The sequence below is a fragment of the Bactrocera oleae genome, chromosome 4 (assembly GCF_042242935.1).
Source record: "Bactrocera oleae isolate idBacOlea1 chromosome 4, idBacOlea1, whole genome shotgun sequence".
Taxonomy (NCBI): Eukaryota; Metazoa; Arthropoda; class Insecta; order Diptera; family Tephritidae; genus Bactrocera; species Bactrocera oleae.
This window is the reverse complement of record NC_091538.1, coordinates 55,109,849-55,135,385: the sequence shown is the minus strand read 5'-3', so window position 1 is coordinate 55,135,385 and position 25,537 is coordinate 55,109,849. Positions and strand designations below refer to the sequence as shown.

Below are 25,537 nucleotides of genomic sequence, written 5' to 3'. Positions count from 1 at the left end.
TGGAATTATTTGACCGTCTTCAGGGCACTTTAAATATCCCACACAGATTTTTCGAATTAAGTATTAGCAAAATCAATATATTGTACTATTAATTTTTATGCATATACTACAGACAAATATTTACGCTATAAGTTTAACCGGGAGTTTTGAATTCGTATATTAGGTATATGGAGACTGGTGTTATTAATGAGCAGATTTTTAAATATTTTAGGAACAAGAAAATATTGTTTTTGAGCGAGACGCTCTTTAAATTTCTTTAAGTTATCTATATTGACTGTTATTTATGATATAAAGTGCATAAAGTTCTAAAATCTTTCTATTAGGTATATGGAGGTTACCAATGTTATCCAATGTTGACATTACGACATATTGGTTATAGAAAGAGATGCTATCTAAGTTTCATTAAGGTACCTCAGAGATTGACCGATATTTTCGGTAAAAAGTCTGCCATAATCACTGAGGATCACCTATACGATATCCGCGGATGTGGTCCGATTTCGACTATTTTTGGTCTAAGATTACATACCTTAAATACACTTTGTATGCAAAGTTTGATTTCAATAACAACACTGGCTCACGATTTACATATGTGTATATCGTAAAGTGAAAGAATCACATGAATTAAAAATGTGATGTATGGGAAGTAGGCGATGTAGCTAGATTTTACCCATTTTCACAACGCAACGTTAGAAAGTCACAATGATGCCATGCACAAAATTTAGTTGAAGTTTATGACATTTCACCCTAAAGTAGTATCACACCCAATTTCGAAACCGGTTCCAGTGAAACCTCTTCGTACCATGACGAGTGTAAAATTTAAATATTATATTATATTATGAGGTATTTACTTATTTAGTTATCTCACTTTTAAAAGTTTTCAACTTATGTATATATTTATATACACCCTTTTTCGGTAAGTCAAAATCTTAGTAGTGTTTCACACAAAGTGTTGAAAAAATTAAAATTATGTAAAAGTCTTTTTGAAATTTTGAAAATAACTGTGATATTTCTTTATTCACAAGAAATTTTTGTTTTTAATATTAAAATTTTAATGTTCCTTATCTAGCAATATCGAAAAATAAACACTGTGTCGAAAAGATCGCCCTGATAAAAAAAAAAATTGATTTCTGAGGGCAAATCGTATGTCGAAGTCAAAAATATTATTGGTTGCTTAGCCACAATGGTACTTAATGCTATCAGGTACCAACCAAGTAATAAAAAACGTGAAAGGAAGCCAGCAATGTCGAAAAAAATTTAAATCCATCGTCAGATACTCAAAGCAGTTGCCAATTGGAGCTGCTACAGAGATTAAAGACGCCTTTATTGTAACTATAAGTATTGGAACTGTACGCCGGCGTTTTCGCGATCACGACCTGGGTGCCCTAAGAACATTTAAATTGGTTTTTGACAAAATGGCGCAATTATTTATGGTCGGACGAATCGATAGTTATGTATGGCGGAAAAGGATCGCGTCAATAAGTATGACTTCCTCCCGAATACCAGCCGAAATACACAACAACGTGACGTACAACGGTAAAAGGCGGAGGCGTGATTATCATGGTTTGGGCCTTATATATGCCTTATTCCATTAAGAAAGACATGACTGGTGACTTCTATGCCGCAATGTTACAGAGCACCATGCTGCCGTATGCAGTGAAGAAATGCAGCTTGTTTGGACGTTCCAGTAAGAGAATGATCCCAAACACACAAGTAAAGTTGCTGGGAGTCTATTTCCATCGAAAGATGCCAATAACTTGACTCAATGCCACGACGCTGTGCTGCAATATTAAAAAATAAAGGTCACGCAACTAAATGCTACCTTCATTAAAATACAAAATGCAATTTATAAACAAAAATTTAAAAAAAAAAAAACATTTTGTTACAATACTAAGTTTTTGACCAATGAAATTTCTCGTAATTTTTTAATATAATTATAATTTATTGAAATGAGTTAAACAATTAGTATTTTTTGTGATGTGTTTTATATACCGTTTGGGCTTTTACTTGTGTGATATACATTTTTTTTTTTTTTTAAAGGTGTTATTTTCCTCTTCTACGTTTGCACACTACAAAGAATTTGACCGCATTATATGTACATACTATATGTATAATTCCATATCTATCTCGATCAGTTTTGGGTGATATAAACAACCGTGAGGTGAACAAAACTATAATACTCTGTAAAAAAAAGATATTACAGAATCGACCCCGACATACCAAATATACACACATATGTATGTATGCCCAGTGTGCAATGAGTCTCATGGCTCTAACCACCTCTTTGCGTGCCCAGCAAACCCTACTCATCAAACACCCCTCTCCCTTTGGTCCGACCCCGTTGCAATAGAACGTTTCCTGGGCCGACCTTTAGTTGATTTCGATGACAGCCAACCTGAACCTTTACATCCAAGCAGGCATCACTAGATAATAATAGATTTTAGAAAGCAGCATATTTTGGCATACAATTTATTTTCTTATAAATACTGCTTACTAACTAACTAAAACTGATTTTCCTTACAATACAAAAATATGTATAAAATATCAATAATCACTCTTCGAAGATATAAATATTTTAATGTAACTGAGTTGTTTATGTCTTTTGAGTAGTTGTACTATCCGTTGCAGGTCTTTCAGTTTCTTCATTTTTCACTCGTCGTTCGAAAATGTAAATGAGTCTAAGTAGAAAACATATATAGGAAAAGTATATTAGTATGTGTATATATTACAACATAACTGTTAGAAAAAGTCAACAAATCTTTTTTAACTTACACCATAACACAGAGGCACTCCACATACAATCCTGTGCTGATAAAATTATACAATCCAGGGTAAAAGTTTAAGGTACTATTGTAGACTAATGTATATAGAGGCGCAGAAACCAATGGTGAAAGTGTTTGCAGACATGACGCCAGCGAGTAAATTTTGCCTAAAAAGATGTAGATCAGCTTTTTAAAATATCAATTTGGTTTTTACCGTTTTCCGTGATTTTATACCAATTTCATTTGGTGGTACTGCTAATGAAACGATTGATTGCAACATTGGCCCTGTTATGCCGGACATTAGTCCTAAGGCGGCGGCCATATACATTTGCCAAAACTGCTGAGCTAAACCGCGCGTTAGAGTGTCCAAAATACAACCAAATAAACCAATCATAGCAATAGCCGAAAATGATATTTTTAAGAGCTAAAATAAAATAAATATTATAACTGTAACATAACATTAATATAAATTTACATTTCTAAACACGCCGAAGGCAACTGCACAACCAACCATTTTAATTGTGATGCCAACAGCATTATAGTAGGTAAACTGTTGCAATGTAACATTGAATTTGTTGCGCAAGAACAGGTAGAAGACGCCGAGCTCACCCGCTAGATGTTGGAATATAATATATGAAATGTGAATTAAATAATAGATATCTGTAGGGTTGCAAATAATGCATTTGAAAAATAATTGAATTAACATTTGAATTATTATTTTTTATTTTATAAAACCGAAAATCTTAATTAAAAATAACGATTAAACTTTTGGTCCGAAATATCTGATTGAAAAGTACAAAAAAAACAAAAAATGTTGCATCTCATATTATAAAAAATGTTAATCCTAAACACCGAAATGAAATAAGTTTATTTTCAACAAGTAAGGAAGCGCTAAGTTCGGGTTCGAACATATTAAACTCGTGCCACTTGCAAGGATCAATGCAAGGGTAATACGTTCAATTGTAGCAAAACTTTATATTAAACAAGAACAATACGTCAATTTCAACGAAGCTTTAATACCCTTTACAAGGGCATTTCTTATAGCATAAAAAGGTATTGAAAGATCTTTATCTTGATAGTGATCGATTAGTTTGTACTGCAGCTGTATATAATAGTTGTCCGATCTTGGCGGTTCCGAGAAATGAACAGTTTCTTATAAAAAAAAAACGTGGGCAATTTGTTTTACCCTTTTGTTTACATGTTATGAGATCAATAGCCCTTTTGTTTACATTTAGTCAAGTCAACAACCTGCGTTTACATTTTGTGTGGTCAATTGCCCATTTGTTAACATTTTGCCGAGGTCACTGACCTCTTTGTTTACATTTTAATAGTTCAATGATTTTTTTTTCATTTCATCATCATTCAGTGCGAATGTCGGAAGTAACTATACAGGGTATATTGGATCCAGAGAAAGACCTGGGCTTATTGCATTAACCTTTGGCATTACTCACACATTGACCATATTCGGCGTAAGGGTTGTTAGAATTCCGAGAAAAATTATATGTAATATTTGGGAATTGGAGTAATTCGTAGACTATTCTCTCTATTATATATAAAAGTTTTCTGCTGCTGTCGAGAATCAACTAACATAAGAGCGAGCTAGCTCGCGCTCGGCGGGGGGCGGACGTAGGCTAGCGAGCGAAGCGAGCGTCCCGGAGCGCAGCGGAGGGCGCCTAGTTTCATATATTTTCGGGATAAATTAATAACATATCCAATATTATACCTTCAGTTATTTTTACTAAGATATCTTATATATTGACCGATATATACGGTATAAAGCCAACCGGAAGTTTAAAAATTTTATATTAGGAATATAGGAGATAAGAGTATTGTGGACCCGATTTTAACTATTTTTTCCATTACTACGTATTATTAACCGAAATAGATGCTCTGTGAGTTTCACTAAGGTACCTCATATACCATCACCAATAAGGAGTAAATTCAGGCGGATGTTTGGAAATCCAGATATTAGTTATTTGGGGGCTAGGACAAGTTTTTACCCAATTTTAAACATTTTAGGCGCAAAGATACACTATTATTAGAAAAATACGCGCAATCGCGTGAGTTAAGATAACGCACACATTGGCCAGTATATATGGGGTATAAAGTCAGCCAGAAGGTTAACAACTTTTCTATTCGGTAAATAATGGCTAAAGGAATTATTGACCTGATTCAAACCATTTTTGACACACAGTCATATCAATATCAGAAAAGGGTTCTCTCGGATTTTCAATTATGTATATATATCACACATTGACCGATAGTTTCGGTAAAAAGTCAGCCATAGAGACTAAGGTCCTCATCTCCGGTATATGTGAGCTTGAACAGCTATGGTTCGATTTTGACAATTTTTAGGCCTGAGGTGGCATATCTTGAAGTCACATTTGTACAAAGTGTTATCCGGATACATTGATTAGTTCTTGATTTTTGTTCTGGAAAGCGAAAGAATTGGATAGAATCTAAAGTTGTGTTATTTGGTAAGAAGGCGGGCTTTTAGTCCGAGTTCACCCATTTTCGCACTGTTACATAGGAATGTCAGGATGATGAATTTGGTTGAAATTGGTTGAATAGGTCCGTAGATATGTGATTTCACCTAAAGGTGGACGGTGCCACGCCTATTGTCCAATTTTGACGCCGGCTCTTATAAAACCCTCCTGCGCCATCTCGGATGCAAAATTTACTGTCTCTGACAAATTTTGTTATTGATTTATCGCACTTGTAGTAGTTTTTAACGAAACCGTTATATGAGGAGTGGGAGTCAATAATTAAAACTCGAATTTTTAATGCGACGTTTTTCTATTAAAAAATTTGCAACCCTGCATATAGTATGTACGTATGTCTAAATATACATTTTCTACTCACTTAAAGCGAAATTTGATACAATTAAAATGGAAATTGTACAACCAATGATGGCTCGTCCATAATTCGGACGCCGCGTCGCACAAGTCTTCACGAGATCCTTGATTAAACGCACATCAAAAAAGTGTTTTGCTTTATACTAAAATACAAATAAAGCAACAAGTTAAATGTAACATTTGAATACAGTAAATTCTTTTGTTACTCACCGTAAAGGTAGTTTCTTCAACCACTAAACTTTCACCAATGAAAAACAAAATATACATCAAAGCGATGAATACGAGTGTAGCAGATATAGCGCAAACTATTGTAGTATTTGTTAGACGCAACAAGTAACTACTACAAATATTGCCAAGCACTACACCCAAACCCATTGCCATATCCACATAGAACATTCTAAAATAGTAATATAATGAAATTATCTAAAGCATGAGGTTTCCATGCCATTTTCGGCTACTTACCGCTTTGCTTTATTTTCTATATCGCTTACATCAGATATATAACAGAACACGATTGTTATCATAGAGCAACCGCCGCCAACCAGCGTGGACGGTATGCTAGCCAACAGATAGAACCAGGGATTTAGTGATAGCTCTTTCGAAAAACTAACTAAGATTGTTGTTATAACTTGCCCAAGGAACAAAGCTGTTTAATTAAATCAAATGATTAAATATATACACTTTTTCCAAGATGACTTAGTTTTTTTTTTTTTTGTATGTACCGGTGAAAGTGACCAATAGCACTGGTCGACGTCCGAATTTATCCGACCATGGTCCAACAAATAGTACTAGAATTCCCGGCCATACATTACTCAGTATAGAGCTGGTCATAGTAATTTTGGCAACATAAGGTTGTAAACTTTTTTCAATTATCTGAAAAATATAAAATTAACGTATACTGCTTAAAAGAAATTTAAAAGAATACCTAGTCCTGCCATAAGTTCTGTTACTAGTAATAAAGTTAATCATTTTATTTAATAATGAATATAGTATTAAATGAGTGTTGTACAAAATTTTATTCAAAATGGTCAGCTTTTGCCTTTACACAAGCCCTCAAACGATTCGACAATTGATCAGTAGCAGCACGCACAGTTCTATTGGTATTGCCGACCTTCCTCAAACCAATGATTTTTTGATTTTTTTGAGGTATTTTCGACTGACCATGTTCTTCAACTCTGATCAAAAACTGTAGTCCAATGGATTCAAATCTGGATTTCCAGACGGCCAATCATCTGCAACTATGAAACCAGAAATATTGCTTTTAAGCCACTGCTGTGTGGTTTTTGTCTTGTGTGCTGAAGCAGAATCTTGCTGGAATATCCAATGTTCTCCATCGAAGCGAGTATTGCTTAACGGCTTTACCACGCCTTCTAAAACATCTTGCTGGTACACTTTTGCCTCAGCTTTAACCCATTTTTCACAGAAGTGAACCATTTCAGCAGCTTGATGGTGCCCACGATAAACCCTTGGATTGATATTTTGGGTCTTCGAAAGTTTTTACGTAGATTTTGTGATAATTAAGCTACTTTCATGGCCGTTGACCGCCTGCTACTGAATAACCCGCTTGCATCTGTGGAACCAAATTCGCTTCAAGCGCGTTGTCAGAACGTTATCTTCACAAGTACAAAAGATTCATTACAAGAACTTTATTTTTATTGGTCAGTTTGTAGGGCAGCTATATGCTATAGGGGCCGATCTGTACTACTTCTTGTAATTTTCGGAATTTCTTCGTTGCACCATTGCTTTAAACAATAACCCATGCCACATTTTTGGACGATATCTCCTCAAATAAAAAAGTTTTCCATACAAGCATTTGATTTCGATCGTTCAGTTTGTATGGCAGCTATATGCTGCTATATGTATTTTTTTGGGAGATTGCACCATTATTTTAGACAATAACAGGTATGGCAGCTAGGAGGTCCAATATCGGCGGTTCCGATAACTGTGCTATAGCTAAATCGAGTCAGCTCGCCATGCTAATAATTTATATATACCTTTTATAGGGTCTCCGACGTTTCATTCTGGGTGTTATACGGCCAAACTCGTAGCAAACTTAATAAACCCTCTTCAGGGTCTAAAAATAGCGGCACTTTTTTCTGAAAATTTGTCCTCGCTGTAGGTGTTCTAAACTTTCTTACAGAATTTATGGCTCGACTAGATATATTGAAATTTGAGGAATGCATTGCGACGTGTTTTGACAGTAGATTGAAGACAATCTCCATCCCGATAAAGGGTTTAAACTTGAAAATTGAAAATATTACTTTTAGCTTTGAATGAACACCGAATTCTAAAGAAAATTCTATATTTTAATTCTAAATTATATGCATAAGATTAAAATTTTTATTTTTTATTTTTCAATCCGGTATTTGGGATTAAAAAAATTTTTTACAATTTAAAGTGGAACAATGTTTAAACATTAAAATACTAATTATGATGTTTTTATTATTTTTCTAGTGTTACACCAATATTTTATTTAATTGATTTAATTGACTTGATTTTGATCCATCAGTATGTAATATTTAAAAATCTGCCAGAAGAGTCTTTCTTCTACTGTTGCATTCGAATTAGAAAAAAGTTTTTTTAGTCAATAATACAAATTTATTGAAGGGTTAAAACCTCTCTACGCCCCCTTACTTAAGTCTCTGTTCATCTGTATTATCACAAAAAAGTCATATTATAATAGGTGGAGTAGATAAGCGAACAAAAGAAACAAATTTTTACAATACAAGTATATTGGCTGATAAGAACGTTTTAATAACAATTGAAGGCCGCAGTCACAGACAAGTGATTTGATATCTGAGCGCCATCTAATCGACAATGGATTCAAAACATTTGGTATACAAGCAAGATAAGATGTTAGCCCGACGCAATTCAAGTTTAAGTCATTCGATAGAATTTATGTAATCGAGACGCTTTGCATATGCATATATAAAACCTATATGGCCGGAATTTCAGACAACATTACTTTTGTATTGAAACTTTCTATTCATTTCCAGTATATTTGTTTGAACATTTCATACCTTTGCCTCCTGAGTTTTGGGTATAATACCGCGCAGTGATTCACAGTCTGTCTCATTGTAGTGATAGACGGCGACACAAGTTTGATATAGTTCTTGATTCACCATAATTGGACCCGATAACAGAAGCGAGAGAAATATCAGAAATACCGGCAATTCTAAGGTCAAAATACTTCTACGTACTTTAGGTTTTGCCTCTGGCCTTAGCGGGTCTTCCGCTGATGGCTCATTTGTATGCTCCCTCTCGTTTGGTATGGTGGTCGGCATATAAGCTGGTGGTAAACAATTTCCCTCAGTATCGAATGTGACTTGTTCAAAAGACATGCCAATGCCTTCGAGTGTATCGAGTATGCGTTTTTCTTTGTGATCCGCCATTTTTTGACAAAAACTCATCTGTTTGCGCAAGTTATAGTATATTTGTTAGTTTTGGACTTCAGTTCAATGAGTTTATAGCTTTTTCACAATATCTTTCTTATTTTACTTATTAAATCACGCACCGCCCGTACACCTATGCGTCCGATCGCATACCAAAACAATAATTAATTAAGTGAAACTTATACAGTTTTAACTCTCAGTAAATTGGCAGGAAAGCTAAGAGTATCTTAATAGTTAATCAAACATAAGTGTAGGCGATAACATCTTTATGATAGCAGGAAAAAGTCGCATGTACTTCCGAAGTTTGAGTTTAAATATAACCGATTCGCAGCGAGCACTGAGTGTACTATGGGTGTTTGCCATTTAACAGTTATCTCTAAGAGCAACCCTTCTCAGACGAAAATTTTAATTGAAATATGCATGGAATTTTCTATTTCGAAATAATACAGTGAAATTCTTTTTTTATTTTTTTGTGTATTTCAGTAAGTTGATTTTTTAAAATATTCTGTTTAGAAAAAAAAAATTACTAAATCTTTATAAATCAATAATCATCTTAAGGAATATTGGCATATGACAGCTCCTCCTTCTTAAGTTTATTGGGGGAAATATTTTAATTACATAGAATTGGGGGTTGATCTTGAGTTCAGAAAAGAGTTGCTTAATCTCTACTGTCGTTTTTTAGAGCCACTTATGTTATGTATTTATAGTCGAGAAGTGAAATTTGGCCTAAAGCTTACACTAGGTGGCGCTATGTTACAATTTTTGCTATTTTTCGGTTTTTTGATCGATTTCTGAAGAATTAAACTCAAAAGTAATATTAATTGAAAGAAAATTCATAAAATTTTAAAAATTCTTTTAGTATTAACATTTTTTGAAGATGGTATAATTTTCTGTCCATATTACCTTAAATATACCATTTCCGGAATGGTACATACCTAATTATTTGCGAGTCTGTACCATGTTTAATCGTCTACATAATTCCGGATTCCTTTATTAGACGTGTGGTTTGCAATGAAGCAATACCTTTTTCGAAATTTTTCTTTTTGACAGCTGCTACTTGCTTTATACTTAGCTTAATTTGCTATTATTTGTACACATAATGAATTACATTTATAATAAACAGATGCACTCCGAAACAACTTTTGCAAATCGTACAAATTGATTACCTAAATACTGGTTCGGGTCTCGCGACGCACCGCGCGCTGCGTTCAATATTCGGTCGACATAATTACCCAGCAGAGTCGGTAATTCGAGCAATCATGCTCATCATCAGAGACGCCGTATAGTGCGCACCGAAGACGCTATTGCTGCTGTGGAGCAGGAAATTGAAGAAAACACGAATGAGTCCATGCGCCATCGCGCGCAACAATTGGAGCCGTGCTCATCCACTTTATGGAACATTTTGCGGAAGGATCTTGGTTTGCGGGCTTACAAAATCCAACTCGGACAAGAATTGAAGCCGAACGATCATCAAGTGCGCCGCACGTATGGTGAACGGACCCGAAACGAAATGTCCATTGATGCCCAAGAAAATTTTGTTTAGCGTTGAAGGTTCATTTTGGCTGAATGGGTACGTTAATAAACAAAATTGTCGCATTTGAAGTGATGATAATCCACAAGTCATTGTTGAGACGCCGTTACATCCTCAAAAGTCACTGTTTGGTGTCTACGATGAGCAGAGCGAATCGTTGTTCCATATTTTTTCAAAATAGTCAATTTATTAAAGAAAATTTTTGGTGAACGCACTATTTCGCTTTGTAGACCTGTGACGTCATCTCCAAGATCATGCGATTTAACAGCGCTAGATTATTTTTTGGAGCACCCAAATTTGCCAGAAAGAAATCCAAATGAGAGTCCAGCATATGTATTTTTAAGGACATATTACACTCCAAAGCTTTATATGACATTTGGAGGCTTTGGCACGGAAGGTTCGGCACTATGTAGGATGGGTCTCTTAGCTGAAAACAAGTTTGAATACTGGGTTGTGTGTTTGGACTTGTTTGTAATGCCTTTTGTATGAGTCAAACGAAAATAACAATTACTTACATGAGCACTTGGTTCGGTCCATATAATTGGTAAAGTAAATGGCTTATGTCTGGGTTTTTGTTTAGCCCAACTTATTAGCAGTCTCACACACGTTACACAACATTTATGTCGAACCCAGTATTAACCGTGCTTAACCGTGGACGTGTTTGAAACAAAATTATTATATATGTATTTTTAATGAGGGTACATCAACATAAATAAAAATCATCACAAAGTTCGTGTGACAAAAACAGTGTTGGCCAGTGTTATTATATATTAGTAGACATTGGTTACAAATTATTATAAAAACAAGAAAAAATGTTAATTACGGTTGCACCGAAGCTATAATACCCTTCACAAATACAAAAGTTTTTCTACAAGAACTTTAGTTTGTTTGCTCAGTTCTTTGTCAAATTTGGTAGCTTCTTGGGGAGAAGAGGGTGTGCAAAATTTCAGTTCGATATCTTAAAACTGAGGGACTAGTTCGCGTTTATACAGACAGACGGACATGGTTAAATAAATAAATAGATATCTAATTTATAGCGTCTTCAAAGTATTTTCGAAAAAACATTTGGCATTTATTTTTTTGAAGATTATCTCTTTCAAATGTTGGCCGGACGATGGTCCATCCGTTGAGCCCAATTTTCGTAGACTCGTTCGAGTATTTCGACTAGAACCTGCCGAATGACACGCGTGATGTTTTGTTCCAAGGCCTGAACCGAAGCGGAATTGTCCGCATAAACTTTAGAATTAACAAAAACTCGGAAAATCTATTAGAAAAAGTCTGCTTAGAAGGTACATAAGTCGAATAAAGTTATTCTTCTTGCGAATTCTTCTTCAATAGGAAGTTGGATATCCCCAACATTTTAAAACTTCCGCTAAAGGTTTGTGAACAAATGTGAGCCCATTCCTCGTGCAGCACATCCTTGAGCATACCCTTTGAGGTAATTGTTCGTTGGCGGATTTTGCGTACCAGTGAATTTCATGGGCATTTAGGATTAAAATCTGATGATTTTGATGATGTTTGAATCTGCTTGGGAACGTTTTGGAGTAACTAAAGCTTAACTATGTCTGCTGTATGCTTTGGGTCGTTATCCTGTAAAAATAGGAGTCACATCCAAGACCAAATTCTACCGCTCTTTGCTTCAAATTAATTTTTTTTTAAATATAAAGTTTTTATATATAAATTGTGTCCGATTATAACAAAAATAAAATATCGATAATAGAATGTACACAGCCCGCGTAAAATCAAAATTCACCTTTTCCTTTGAACACACCTCGTATATAAGTGCATATATTTATACATAGATATCATATCTTCTAGGACACTTTCGAATGAATCAATAACATATTGCTTTCTGAATATTGAAGCAACTTAATAGCTCTTTCCTAATTTTTTTTTATTACAATTTGAACGCACATCACTGTAATTATCAAATTTTGCTAATGAAAAACAAATTTCGCTGCTGATAAAAATCTACTTGAGACATTTCGCTATTTTATCAGTGGTGTATAACAAGTTTTTTGACAATAGTCGACATCAAGCAAATTTTGGCCAATACTCAATAACAGTAACATCGTCATTCACATAAAAATAAACAACAAATTAAAACACCTGGGGGTGAATCCCAAACCGAATTTGTCACAAAACAATATTACTACTAATCACACATGCAAGGACTTGAGCTTGCTTGATCAGTTTATAAGGCTAAAGCTTAACTATGCCTGCTGTATGCTTTGGGTCGTTATCCTGTAAAAATAGGAGTCACATCCAACACCAAATTCTACCGCTCTTTGCTTCAAATTAATTTTTTTTAAATATAAAGGTATGCATATTTAACCATGGCGGACTCTTTAAATTCCATTTGACAAACAGTTATTAACTATGCACACCTATATCATATTTTTTTATTTTTTATTTTTTATAATTTTGTGAATGTTGTCAGTGCAGAGGGATTTTCTTAAAAATTTCTTAACATTTTGGTTGATTTTGGATGCAGTAAATCGAAGGTTTTTCTTCACACTTTGCAAAACGTTACTAGTTTCAAGCGGTGCTAGTATTTTTGGCCCCCTGGACGCACCGAGATACAAAAACGCCGGTATGTTTGTACTTTTTTTATTACTCTTTGTATGAATGAAAGTGTTCTCAACCAAAATTCGACCGATTTCAGGGTATGTATTTCTTTCTTCGAAAAGTTTAACAATTTTTTACCTTTCAGAAAGGCTTATTTCTTTTATTTTAGGCGAGATTCGATATTCTAAATTTAATAACAAAATGAATATAACAAACATTTTTTTAAATTGCTACTTTTACGAAAACAAGTAAATCTATAACTCTCCGACACTTTTATTTTGGTTATTACGAGGGGAATTCCCTATTTACTACTTGTACGCAGACTTTCTGCACTGCCAATTTACTATTTTTTATACATTTATCTATAAACTATGGTGTCAGATTTTCATTGCTTTAAATGCTATGGGATTATGCAATAGACTAGTAATAAAGCACTTAATATGATAATGATCTAAAATTTTTTATATAAAAGTTATTTGTTAACAAAAGAAAATAAGATATTAGCGTGCACGCAGAGTTTTTCTGGCGAGTGTATGTAAAGGAAAAAGTGAATTTTTAATTATTTTGAAAATTATATATTTATTAATCAATATCTTTTTTTTCCCCTTCAAAGTAATCCCCCAACGCTTTTTCCAAGCACTTCTGTTATGCGCTTTTCGCTATGGCCATCAGCTTTTTCTTCGATTCTGACTTGATCTTATCAATTGTGGCAAAATGCTTTCCTTTCATTGTTTTCTTCAGTTTTGGGAATAGGAAAAAGTCGCAGGGAGCCAAATCTGCTAAATACGCTGGTTGAGGGTTTTTTTTTGCTTCCGAGCGATATTAATACGATTTTGCTTTTGCTCAAAATTTAGCAATTTCGAAGCAAACTTCGCTACCACACGTTTCTTGTCCGAAATACATTCGAGAAAGTCGAATGCCACGAGCCTATTCATATGTCAACATCCTCTGCAGCTTCCCTAATAGGGATTCGACGTATTTAAAAAATTTTTTTTTCACTGTTTCGATGTTTTCTTCGCTTGTTGACATGGTCACACCTCCAGAATGCTCATCGTCATCAACATCTTCTCGGCCTTCTTACCGAAGACTCACCGAATGCCACAGTCAATATTTTAGGTACATTGGAGCACTTTATTCCATTTTTAATGCAAAATTTAATACATATTCTTTGATCCATTTCTTTCAAAAGGTTAAAATCGAAGAGCACACAAAAACTTGTTTAGCATTTTCTGTTGTCAAAAACAAACTACTAATCGAAATTGGCTCCTAATGCAAGCACATGATAAACATATGTGTCCGATTACAACAAAAATAAAATATCGATAATCGAATGTACACAGCCCGCGTAAAATCAAAATTCACATTTTCCTTTGAACACACCTCGTATATATGTACATATATTTATACATAGAGATCATATCTTCTAGGACACTTTCGAATAAATCAATAACATATTGCTTTCTGAATATTGAAGCAACTTAATAGCTCTTTCCTTATCTTTTATTTTATTACAATTTGAACGCACATCACTGTAATTATCAAATTTTGCTAATGAAAAACAAATTTCGCTGCTGATAAAAATCTACTTGAGACATTTCGCTATTTTATCAGTGGTGTATAACAAGTTTTTTGACAATAGTCGACATCAAGCAAATTTTGGCCAATACTCAATAACAGTAACATCGTCATTCACATAAATATAAACAACAAATTAAAACACCTGCCGGGTGAATCCCAAACCGAATTTGTCACAAAACCAGATTACTACTAATCACACATGCGTGAGGAATACAAATTAAAATTTTGTGGCATTACTATGTTGATTGATCACAATTTAAATTGGGGTTCTTTACTGCAGTCAAATTATATGTAATTAATATTAAAGAGAGGAAGAGACATATTTTTACGTGCTAGTATTTTCTAACTTACTTTCAGCTGCACTGAAACTATAACACCTTCACAGGTTTATTTGTTATAGCATAAAAGGGTATAAAAAGATTTTTAAAGACCAATTTGTATGACAGCTATATGCTATAGTGGTCCGATCTGAACAAGATATTTGGAGATTGTCGCTTTGCTTTAGACAATAATTTATGCCACATTTTGTGAAAATATCTTCTTAAATAAAAAAGTTTTCCATACAAGGACTTGAGCTTGCTTGATCAGTTTATAAGGCAGCTATATGCTATAGTGGCTGTTGTTGTTGTTGTAACGGTTACCTAGTCCCCGTTTGGGTGATAAGTTCCAGATTCGTTGTCGTCGAGGTCATCTAACGGGAGGCCCAGGAAACGAGCTGTTTCGACGGGGTCGGACCATAGGGAGAAGGGTGTTAGATGGGTGGGGTTTGTTGGGCATGCAAAGAGGTGGTTAGTGTCATGCGGAGACTCATTGCACGCAGGACATGTGTTTAGTATGTCGGGGTCAATTCTGGATAAGTAGGAGTTTAACCTGCTACAGTATCCGGAACGAAGTTGCGCGAGGGTTGCTATAGTGGCTCGCTATCGGCGGGGAACCGCCCAATTCTTTTGGGGACAGAGGGACGCGTACATATTTTCAGATCGATATCTCGAAAACCGATTGACTGCGACTAGATCGGGGATACCATATACAGAGGGACATGATTAAATCGACTCAACTCGTCACGCTGATATACCATATACCACTCATACCATATTAACTTGATAAAAACTCACCTGCGCTTCCTTAGTTTTAGGTATAATACCACGAAGCGGTTCACAGTCGCTTTCGTTGTAGTGGAACACGGCTACACAAGTTTGATATAGTTCCTGATTGAGCATGACCACACCGGATAATAAAGTAGCGAGAAACATTAAAAACACCGGCAGTTCTAAGGACATAATGCGTCTGCGCGGCATATGCCTCATTTGTGGTGTAAGCGGATCGGTAGATGTAAATTCACCTGCTCGCAAGCCATCCGCGCTGGTGGTCGGCATATAGGTAGGTGTCCTGTAACGGTCTTCTGTATCGGAAGTATTCTGGTCGAACGACATATCGGTGCTACCCGACGACGGTGTCTCTGGTGTGGCTCTGTCGTCTTTCTTGGCCATTTTTCTTGTCGTCAAATGTTTTTAATTTAAGTTTATTGCTTTTTAAAGGCAACTCAGTCGAGAGCAAGTTGAAATTAACACTTTTTAATATTGTTTACAAACCCGATCGTCTATCGCGCCTTGTGTGAGTTAAAATGATTGGTTTTGTTATTACTTTGTCCACTCTTATCGCTCATAATTTCGTTCAAAGATAAACAAAATTTCGCACATTTCTGCCATAAAATGTTGTTTTCTCTATATACGCTCGCTTAAACACTTCGCGTTTCGCCGTTAGACATGTGTGTGCGCTCAGTAGTTAAATTATACTGACTAGCTCGCTGCTACTTTGACGTTGCTCAGCTCTCTAGTGTGTTGAAGGGGCATGTTTTGGGTTGGTAATCTATCGCGCGATAACTAACTAATTGTGGGTGTTTATACAAATGCATGTGTACGAGTATATATGTATTTTTGCGTAAGAAATTTTAAACGGAAGTTGATTCCGTTTGGTTTTCTGGTAGAGATTTTTTTGTGATGCAAATTTCTTTTCGAGCTTATCCCCAAATCTAAACGCAACTTTGAAGATAGTCACATGAATATCTATGATCTTGGTACAAAGAATTGCCAAAGAATGGGTTGTCGGGATTTTCACACTTATTTAAATTTCACACCTTTGTAAAAGTATAATGTATATATAGCAAATTGAAATTTTTTGTTGTTTTAAAACTCAATTTCTCTATCAACTATACTTATTATGACAATATATGTATGTATGTGTGTGTAAACGCCATAGTTAGGTATAGTTTTGCAGTTTTGTTCATCTAATGGTTGTTTGCGTTGTATGCTGTTATGTAGTGAAATCCAGAGAGATTATTTTAACAGTTTGCTCAATGATTTAAGGGGTCAAAAATTCACATACCTTAGATATACATAAATATTTGCCGGATAATGACGGAAGGAATAAGATTTTTTATAATAATTTCGATAAGCCATTCTAAGGTGAAGATTTTTTTCACAAACAATAAAAATCTTTAACTTCGCTTGCACCGAAAACACAAAATGAAAAAGGTTTCCATACAAGAACTTCATTTTGAGTGATCAGTGTGTATGGCAGCTATACGCTATAGTGGTCCGATCTGTAATTTCAAATCGATATCTCAAAATCTGAGGGACTATTTCGCGTATATAGATGCAGACGGACATAACTATTGTAAATTGACTCAGCTCGTCTCGCTGATCTTTTATATACATATATACATTTTTTCTATGGTCTCCGACATTTTCTTGTGGGTGTTACAAATTTCGTAGCAAACTTATTATCCCCTTTTCCGGGTATAAAAACTACATATTTTTGGGAAGCTGAAATTTTGGAAAAACTCGAAAATTTTCACTAGTTCTTCTACCACGATCTTAGTTTGTCTATTGTTATAATACTTTTTTTTTTGGATTTGAGAGTATTTTAAGCAGAAAAGTCTTCCTCACCACATGACACCTTTTGTCCGCTAAGATATCGGGAATCCAAAATTTTCAACATGAATCGCCGATTAAAGTACATTAAAATCTGTAAATGCTCAATATTTTTATTTATTTATTAAATAAAATACTTCTTCAAATAAAGAAAATTCACAAAATATATATTTTTTCTGATTTGCAAGTGTATATAGTATAACTGTCGTTTTATTTGGTATCTTATTAACTTATATTAAGGGTTTCATAAACTCACTTAGTTCCATTACTACATTTTGCTTCGTTTCCGAGATTTTTTTACTAAAATCAACCTAATTTACTGAAATGATATATACTTGTATATGATACAAACTCAGCTAAATTTAATAATTTATTAGGTAGATCAGGAAGAGGTCAACCAGAAAATCTGAAATCTTTATCTTTTTTGTTTGTTGTAGCTTAATACACTATGAAATCATCTCCGCGATACTACATACAATCTAAAAGCCTCTGCCTAATGTATTTTCCCGAAATCAATTCAACCAAGCGGCAACCAATTTTAAACGTTATTACATTATTTCTAAACTTAATTACCTTTTATTTGATAGTTATTTTAATGGCAATGTACATAAAAATTTTGTGAATTCCATTTAATTTTTAGCACAATGCGGAGCGTACCCGGTAATTATCACTGACATTCTTTTATTTTTGTTATGATGGCATTTAAACTACATTCCGAGGTCAAAATAAAAACAAAATTATATGAATTTAAGTATTCAATTTAGAACCTAAACACTATATTGTGTAAAGTAATTTAGAACGATTCAACAAATAATTTATGGAATTAACGTGTACTGGAGTTTAAAAGAGGGGAAATTTAAGGTTTAATCAGTTGAACTTAGTAATTAGTAGCAAACTTAGCCCATTTGCCAAAAATGACAAACATTCGTATTTAGTAAAAATTATAGATATTGGCAAATTTTTTTTGGGATCACATTAATTATATGTATTTAATAAATAAATAAATAAAAAATAATATCCATTTATAGAATTTAATGTACTCTAATAATCGGCGATTCATTTTGAAACAAAAAAAAATATTATTGCCTAGATCCCGTAGCCGATCTCTATTAGGACCTTCAAAAAAAGGTGTCAGGTGGTGAGCAAAGATAGATTAGTTTTATTACAAAGCTTGCTTAAATCGAAAATGTGTATTTTAAAATTATGTGATCTGTTAGAAATGAATTTATTCGGTAGCCATATGATCACATTTGATCCGGTTGACAAAAGAAAACTACATTTTCATGCATCTTAATACAAGTCTTTACTATCGCCTTTAAAGTCGTTTTTGCAAAAGTTTCATGCTTCAGTTAGTGATCGACGCAAAATCGTAAACTGAATCAGCTGATACAACCTATCTTATAAGAGCGCCATATAAATGAACGCTCACCACCGCTTCTACCTATCATGTACTTGAATATCCACGAAAATTTGATTTTTTCCCGTAGAAACCAGTCAGCAGATTGCTCTCTTACAACTTAGAGTTGCCAGTTTCGATATTTTGTAGTAATTAAAAAGTAAATTTGAATATATTTAAAATATTCTTAAACTAACTCAAAATCACAGTCGAATACAATTATTTATAAATAGATATACTATTTTTAATAGTTGGATTTTAGTTTTGATCTTTTTCTTTATACAATTGATAACTGAAAATCTAGATGTGTGCAAAACCATCTATACGAATTGAGCAATGGCAACATTGGTTAAATGAAAACAAAAGAGAACAACTGTTTTCTACGTTGCCACTACGGGCATAACTTTTGTCAAATTTCGTTTGATAGGGGCGGTAAGTACGGAAGGCCGACATATCGGTCACTAACTGAAGCATCAGGTCTTGGTATTTGGTTTGGCACAACCTTCAATGCATATTTTGTGCCATATTTTTCGTAACCACACGTTAAAACCACACTTTATTAACAATAATATATTTAGTATTCGGTCAATGTTACTGTCAGTTATACTCACCTAATTTTATTCTTTGACATATACACAACAAGCTCAACCAGAAGAACGTGAACCATTACATTGACGAAATTATGGCACCCGGAAAAGTGTAGCCTGACACAATAAGGTCCTGTAAAAAAAAATCCATTATTTTTCGAGTTGGTGGCTTGAGTAATCTGGGTCTCGTGGCGCTATATGCTATTAAAAAATAAATTTCGTAGTAAAAAAGCTTCTCAGACGGTTTTCTGGTTGCTTGGCTCAATATAGTTTGATCACGCGTCAAAAATGGACCCCAGATAAGGACAAAAACTCAAGCCAGGCGTCTGAAAATGTGAATAGTGTTTATGGTCCTGATACTGTAGCAGTCAATAAACATGCGCAATTCATACGTCGATTCCGTTTCGGTTATTTTGATGTCAAAGATGCATCACACTTTGGAAGGCCAATTGTCGAAAATATCGTTAAATATATAAATCGTCCGACCATCACGAAAGAACCGTTCCGATTGTCCAATAACTAAACAACAAACCATTTGGAACCATTTAAATAGGGCTGGTTACAAAAAAAAAGCTCGATGTACGGGTGCTACACGAGTTAATGCAAAAAAAAACTCATTGAATCATTAAAACTATTTTATGGTTTTTATTTTTCAAAAGTAACACTACACCTACAGTAAAGCCCTACCAACAGTAATACCACGCAATTTTACTAATTAATTTTTGTTTTTGTAATAACAACTTAACATAAGTTTATATTTTTATGTGCTAAGATCTGCCGAAGGCTTTTCTGTTTGAGGTTTTTCCGCTTCTCCATTTTTAGCATCTTTGCTCTTTTTGGCAGCAGCTCGTCGTTCATATATATTTATTACACTATTATATATGTATATAATATATATATATATATATAAATAAAGAAAAATTTAAAATTAGTATAGAACAAAATTGATTATAGCAATTGAGATTTATAGTTAGATATTGTTGGGTACTCATAATACTGTTGCGGAGTCATTCTGTTGTAGTCTAGTCATTTAAAAATTTGTTCCATGGTTCTTGTTTCTATAGATGAACTTTAAAGGGGTTTTTCGTGGAACTCTTTTTTTCAATGCGGTCGTCCAGTCGATTTTCTTGAGATTTGGGCATAAATATTCTTTAAATATCTTTCCAGTATGAACGAACAAAAACTGAAAAATTCTAATTCGTAATGTTTTTAAAAAATTCGAGAAAGTTAAGAAAGTAAGAAATTTGTTTCTCAGTTTCTCATACTATAGTTGTCCGATATCGGCGGTTCCGAATGAACAGTTTCTTAAGAAAGAAAGGACGTGCGCAAGATTTCAGATTGAGATATAAAAAACTAAGGGACTGCTAGTTCGCATATATACAGAGAGATGGACGGACAGATAGACCTGTAGTCTACGACGTTTTCTTCTGGGTGTTACAAACTTCGTGGCAAACTTGAAATTGTCTGTTCAGGGTATAAAAATGGATCGAAAAGATTTTTTTCATCAATTAACGCTCGAAATTCGGAACGCTAAACTAGAATACTTTGAAAAAAAAATCACCACGTGGTGGTTTGGTTATTGCTTATATAAAAGGCAAAACAAAAAAAAACGAATTTTACTTTATGAGAACCCAAACTTGGTTTCAAAAATTTAAAAATAAATCTCGTTTACATAAGAATACAGTTATCAAAGACATTTAAAGTCGTTTAAGCAATATTTGAGCTTTATTACTCACATCATTACTATGAAACACTCCACGATAAGTCCGGTGCTAATGAAGTTAAATAATCCGGGATTAAAAGTCAGCGTACGATTGTAGACGTATGTGTACAAGGGCGCAGCAATTAGTGGTGAGAGCGTCTTAAAGCAAGATGCTAGCGAGTAAACTTTCCCAAGTTCACTAGGTGGTACGGCAAGTGCAACGATCGCTTGCAACATAGGGCCCGTTATGCCCGACATAATACCGAATAACGAGACCATATACATCTGCCAGAAACTCTGTGCTAAAGCACGGCCTAAATGATCTAGAAAAGAGCAAACCAAACCCACCATAGCAATAACGGCAAGTGGTAGTTTGAAAAGCTATATTCGAATATAAAAAGCGATTAAAAAGTAATAATTCTAAAGATAACATATTAAATTTCATTCATATACCTTTCTAAATATTGCGAAGGCTAAGCTACAACCTATCATCTTAATTGTTATTGTAATGGCGTTAAAGTAGGTAAACCGTTGCAATGTGACATTGAATTTGGTGCGCAAGAACAAGTAGAACACACCGTATTCACCGTCTGTAGAAAGCAAAATTTTTTAATTCATAACCTTGCTAAAAAGTATTAATACCTTAATACTTACATAGTATGAAATTAGATACCATTAGAACCGATATTGTGCAACCGATAATAGCGCGTCCATAATTGGGTCGACGTGCCACACAGGTCTTAACGAGATCCTTGATTAAACGCACATCAAAAAATCGCTTAGCTTTATGCTGAAATGTAAATATTATAAAAAAAATCTTAAAATCATCTAAAATTGCAGTTCTAATTCTCACGTACCGACAATGTGGTCTTTTCAACATCCAAACTTTCATCAATGAAAATAATGATATACATTAAAGCGATGAACACCAGCATACCACATGTTGCACAAACTGTAGCGACATTCGTGAGGCGCAACAAGTAACTACTTATTATATTGCCGAATACTATACCCACGCCCATAACCAAATCCACATAGAACATACTGAAAACAAATCAAAAAGCGATTATCCCTTCCATCCACAAATCCATCTCCTAACCCCGCACTTACCGTTTTGCTTTACTATCCACATCGGAGATGTCAGATATATAGCAGAAGATGATAGTCATCATTGTGCAATTGCCACCGACAATGGTAGATGGTAAGCCGCCCAAAAGATAGAACCAGGGGTTAAGTGAGAGCGTTTTCGAAAAGTACACCAATGTTGCTGTTATAGTGTAACCAATGAAGTAGGCTGTGTGGTGTGGTGTAAGTGTGTAATCAGTAAGACAATAATTAACAGTTTGGTATTAGTGTTTGTATGTACCTCCAAAAGTTACCAGTAGTACTGGTCGACGTCCAAATTTATCTGACCATGGTCCTACGAATAGCACGAGCAGTCCTGGCCATACGTTATGCAATATAGAATATGCCATGGTAATTCGAGCAACGTAAGGTTGAATACGATTTTCAATGGCCTAAAAAAATTAAGAGAACAAAAATAATTCGCTCAAAATTAATTATTTTGAGATTTTTCTTAACACTATGACAATATTGTAATAACACAATAGTAATATAAATATAATAATCAGGGGTGTTGTAGAATCTGCTAATTGTCGGATCAGAATTGAAACCGATACAAAATGTAGTAGGTGTCATTAGACAGATTTATTCAGATATTATTGGCTTGACGTTAACAGAAATTGTATCGGTTTTGGGTGTCACTGAAACGAAGCAAGAGGATATTCGCTGACAGATTTTAAATGTAAGTTAAAAAAAATTTATATTGTTACGATTTATGTTATGTACGAGTTTATGGAAAAATCTAGATATTTTAATAGGATTTACAAAACGTCATAAACGTAATTTAACACCAAAATGCGTCTTTATTCAGTCGATAATGTGATATAAATCTGTAAAGTAAGCATGTATACAAACATACAAGTAAATGCAAGCCAAATTTCACATACGACTCCCCTGGTGCATCAAGTGGATTACTGTGATCTTTTCGTTGCTTTTTTCTTATAATAAAATAAAAGCTAAAATAGCGGAACTCATTGTAAACTTTAGTAGACTTTATTCGGTATATCAAATTTATCAAACGCTCCCACATTTATTCATTTGCAAGTTTTGTCACAATTCGACTCGATCTGTGTCGATTCTGTGACACCATTGAAAATTAGAACTGGTTTTCAATTCTAATAACTACGCAAATCTGTCTTGGATTCTACAACACCCCTGAATAATTTTATTCAATAAATTGCTGTCACTTTGAGGTTAATTCGATAATGCCACGCTCATAAAAATCCTTGTCTCTATTGTCAAAAAACGGGGACAGTCGATTTTTACAAGCTTCTTTTGAGGCGAATTTTTCGCTAGCAAAATAATTCGACACAGGCAGGCACAGGTAGTACACTTGGTGCCTGGTCCACATTATAAGGTGAATTCAAAGAAACATCATAACCAAGCTCCTGGTGCTTTTGCGAGTAACTATCGATATATGTAGCCTGGCGTTGTCCAGATGGAAGACAATTACTCTCCTATTAGCCAAAGCTGAGGGCTTTTGGGAGATTGCTTTCTTCAGACATTCCAATTGTTGACAGTAAAGGTCCGAATTAAGAATTTGGCCGTAAGGGTATAACTCGAAAGTATATGATTCCTTGTGAATCGCACCAAACACATAATAAATCTAAACCTGACTTTGCCACCGTTGCGTCTTGCTTTTCCTGTTCTCAGACCACAAAAACAATGTCGCTGTAAAGAAATCGCCCAGTTTAGGCATAAAACTGGTTCTGAACAGTAGGGAGCTGCTATAATCATTGTATCACTCCCCATGGCATCTATGTACATAAGTTGAGCTAATAATCGAATTTTGCAAAAAACGATGCGATCTTCTTTAAAAACATACGAACATTTCAGTTTGCCCTCTTTTTAAATTTTTGCTTATGAATTTTACTTTATCCTAGGCTTACGAAAACTCGACGGTTTATAAATGTATATCAAAATATTTATGTATTTAAAAAGTATTATTCCATCATGCAAGCTTATGCAAATATAAATATTTCCATGATTTATGAGGTGATTACTTCAAAGACGATTAAATTAGGTCGGCTTCTTTTTGTTTTTATACCGGACAGAAAAGAACGTCTCTAGATATTACCAAGCTGTTAACAAAAAAAAAAAAAGAAAAAAAAACACACTTACCTTTGCCTCCGGCGTCTTGGGTATAATGCCGCGCAATGGTTCACAGTCCGTCTCATTATAGTTGTAAACGGCAGTACAAGCTTGATAAAGTTCTTGGTTCAACATCACAGAACTGCCCAACATCAGAGCAATAAACAATAGAAAAATCGGCAATTCCAAGGTCATAAGACGTCTACGTATTTTAGGCTGTGACTCTGGCTTAAGCGGGTCTTCAGCTGATGGCTCATCTGTATACACTTTTTCATTTGGTGGTGTAGTAGGTAAATATGCCGGTGGTAAGCAATTGCCTTCGGTATCGAATGTGAGTTGTTCGAAAGACAAGCCAATGCCTTCGGGTGTGTCGAGTATGCTTCGCTTCTTTTGTTCTGTCATTGTTTCTACAACCATTTTTGTCACGCGGACTTATGTGTCGTTTCAATAACTTTAAAATGTAACAGTAAATACTGTAGCTTTCAAATTTAGTTTTCGTTATTTCGATGGTCTAATCTAAAAGCGATTTTTTGCATTGCACACATGTGTATATTATAATTTTTTAATTTAATACGCGTGAATTTGGCAAGAATTAATATATTTTTGAAATTTTCGAGCTCCGCGTGTAGACCTTTACGAACCAAGGTATATGCAAATCTACTGAGCGGAAAAACTTTACTTTTTATTTTTTCGCCTTTTGGTTAAATGGTACGGAATTTATCTTAGTTCTCACGCAATGACACGACTGGTAGGTAATATTGTCTGTGTTTAAATATAGCTAGGCGTTAATCTTAATCTTACGTACGTTCCGCTGGTGTGATTTAAGTGATAAAAGCAGCAGCTTTTGATGCGAATTTTGTTTATCATTCCTCATCACTCGCAAAAGAAAATATGTTCGATTGTATATACATATACACGATGTATATAAAAATTATATATAAAATAACGTACATACATAGTTGCTTGGATAAAAGTTAAAAATTCGGGAGTCTAACAACTTCTCCAGGACGCCACTCTATGATT

The 25,537-nt window shown here is 34.4% G+C and overlaps 3 protein-coding genes across 7 annotated transcripts in view; 1 reads left to right on the top strand and 2 right to left on the bottom strand.

Annotated features, from left to right (window-relative positions):
• The window catches only part of LOC106619166 (uncharacterized), a 154,249-nt gene that overhangs the window by 1,036 nt on the left and 127,676 nt on the right, over nucleotides 1-25,537 (top strand). The window lies entirely within an intron of this gene.
• Nucleotides 2,453-16,486, bottom strand: LOC106623064 (probable peptidoglycan muropeptide transporter SLC46). 3 transcript variants are annotated; one of them, XM_036363370.2, is made up of 9 exons: nucleotides 15,799-16,486; nucleotides 6,337-6,487; nucleotides 6,077-6,260; nucleotides 5,825-6,011; nucleotides 5,622-5,757; nucleotides 3,235-3,371; nucleotides 2,994-3,183; nucleotides 2,770-2,926; nucleotides 2,453-2,675 (listed from the first exon to the last, which is right to left on the bottom strand). In XM_036363370.2, exons 1-9 carry the CDS (start codon nucleotides 16,171-16,173, stop codon nucleotides 2,591-2,593), a joined length of 1,602 nt encoding a protein of 533 aa, XP_036219263.2. In that variant the 5' UTR covers nucleotides 16,174-16,486; the 3' UTR covers nucleotides 2,453-2,590. The 3 variants fall into 3 exon arrangements, with proteins under 3 accessions (XP_036219263.2, XP_069964181.1, XP_069964182.1); XM_070108080.1 differs by lacking the exon at nucleotides 15,799-16,486 and adding an exon at nucleotides 8,635-9,343; XM_070108081.1 differs by lacking the exon at nucleotides 15,799-16,486 and adding an exon at nucleotides 8,815-9,334.
• LOC106621504 (probable peptidoglycan muropeptide transporter SLC46) lies at nucleotides 20,222-25,311 on the bottom strand. The gene is made up of 8 exons (XM_014240400.3): nucleotides 24,545-25,311; nucleotides 22,668-22,818; nucleotides 22,412-22,595; nucleotides 22,159-22,345; nucleotides 21,956-22,091; nucleotides 21,755-21,891; nucleotides 21,336-21,682; nucleotides 20,222-20,471 (listed from the first exon to the last, which is right to left on the bottom strand). Exons 1-8 carry the CDS (start codon nucleotides 24,929-24,931, stop codon nucleotides 20,360-20,362), a joined length of 1,641 nt encoding a protein of 546 aa, XP_014095875.3. The 5' UTR covers nucleotides 24,932-25,311; the 3' UTR covers nucleotides 20,222-20,359.

What these genes read in the sequence shown, in the direction of transcription:
- LOC106623064 (XM_070108080.1), bottom strand. Translation starts at nt 9,024, where the DNA reads ATGAGTTTTTGTCAAAAAATGGCGGATCACAAAGAAAAACGCATACTC. An exon ending in GCTATTGGTCACTTTCACCG is followed by an intron (nt 6,261 to 6,336) that starts GTACATACAAAA and finishes TTAATTAAACAG; the next exon opens with CTTTGTTCCTTGGGCAAGTT. An exon ending in GAGTGCCTCTGTGTTATGGT is followed by an intron (nt 2,676 to 2,769) that starts GTAAGTTAAAAA and finishes TTTTCTACTTAG; the next exon opens with ACTCATTTACATTTTCGAAC.
- LOC106621504 (XM_014240400.3), bottom strand. Translation starts at nt 24,931, where the DNA reads ATGGTTGTAGAAACAATGACAGAACAAAAGAAGCGAAGCATACTCGAC. An exon ending in GTGGATAGTAAAGCAAAACG is followed by an intron (nt 22,346 to 22,411) that starts GTAAGTGCGGGG and finishes ATTTGTTTTCAG; the next exon opens with TATGTTCTATGTGGATTTGG. An exon ending in GAGTGTTTCATAGTAATGAT is followed by an intron (nt 20,472 to 21,335) that starts GTGAGTAATAAA and finishes CATATATAATAG; the next exon opens with TGTAATAAATATATATGAAC.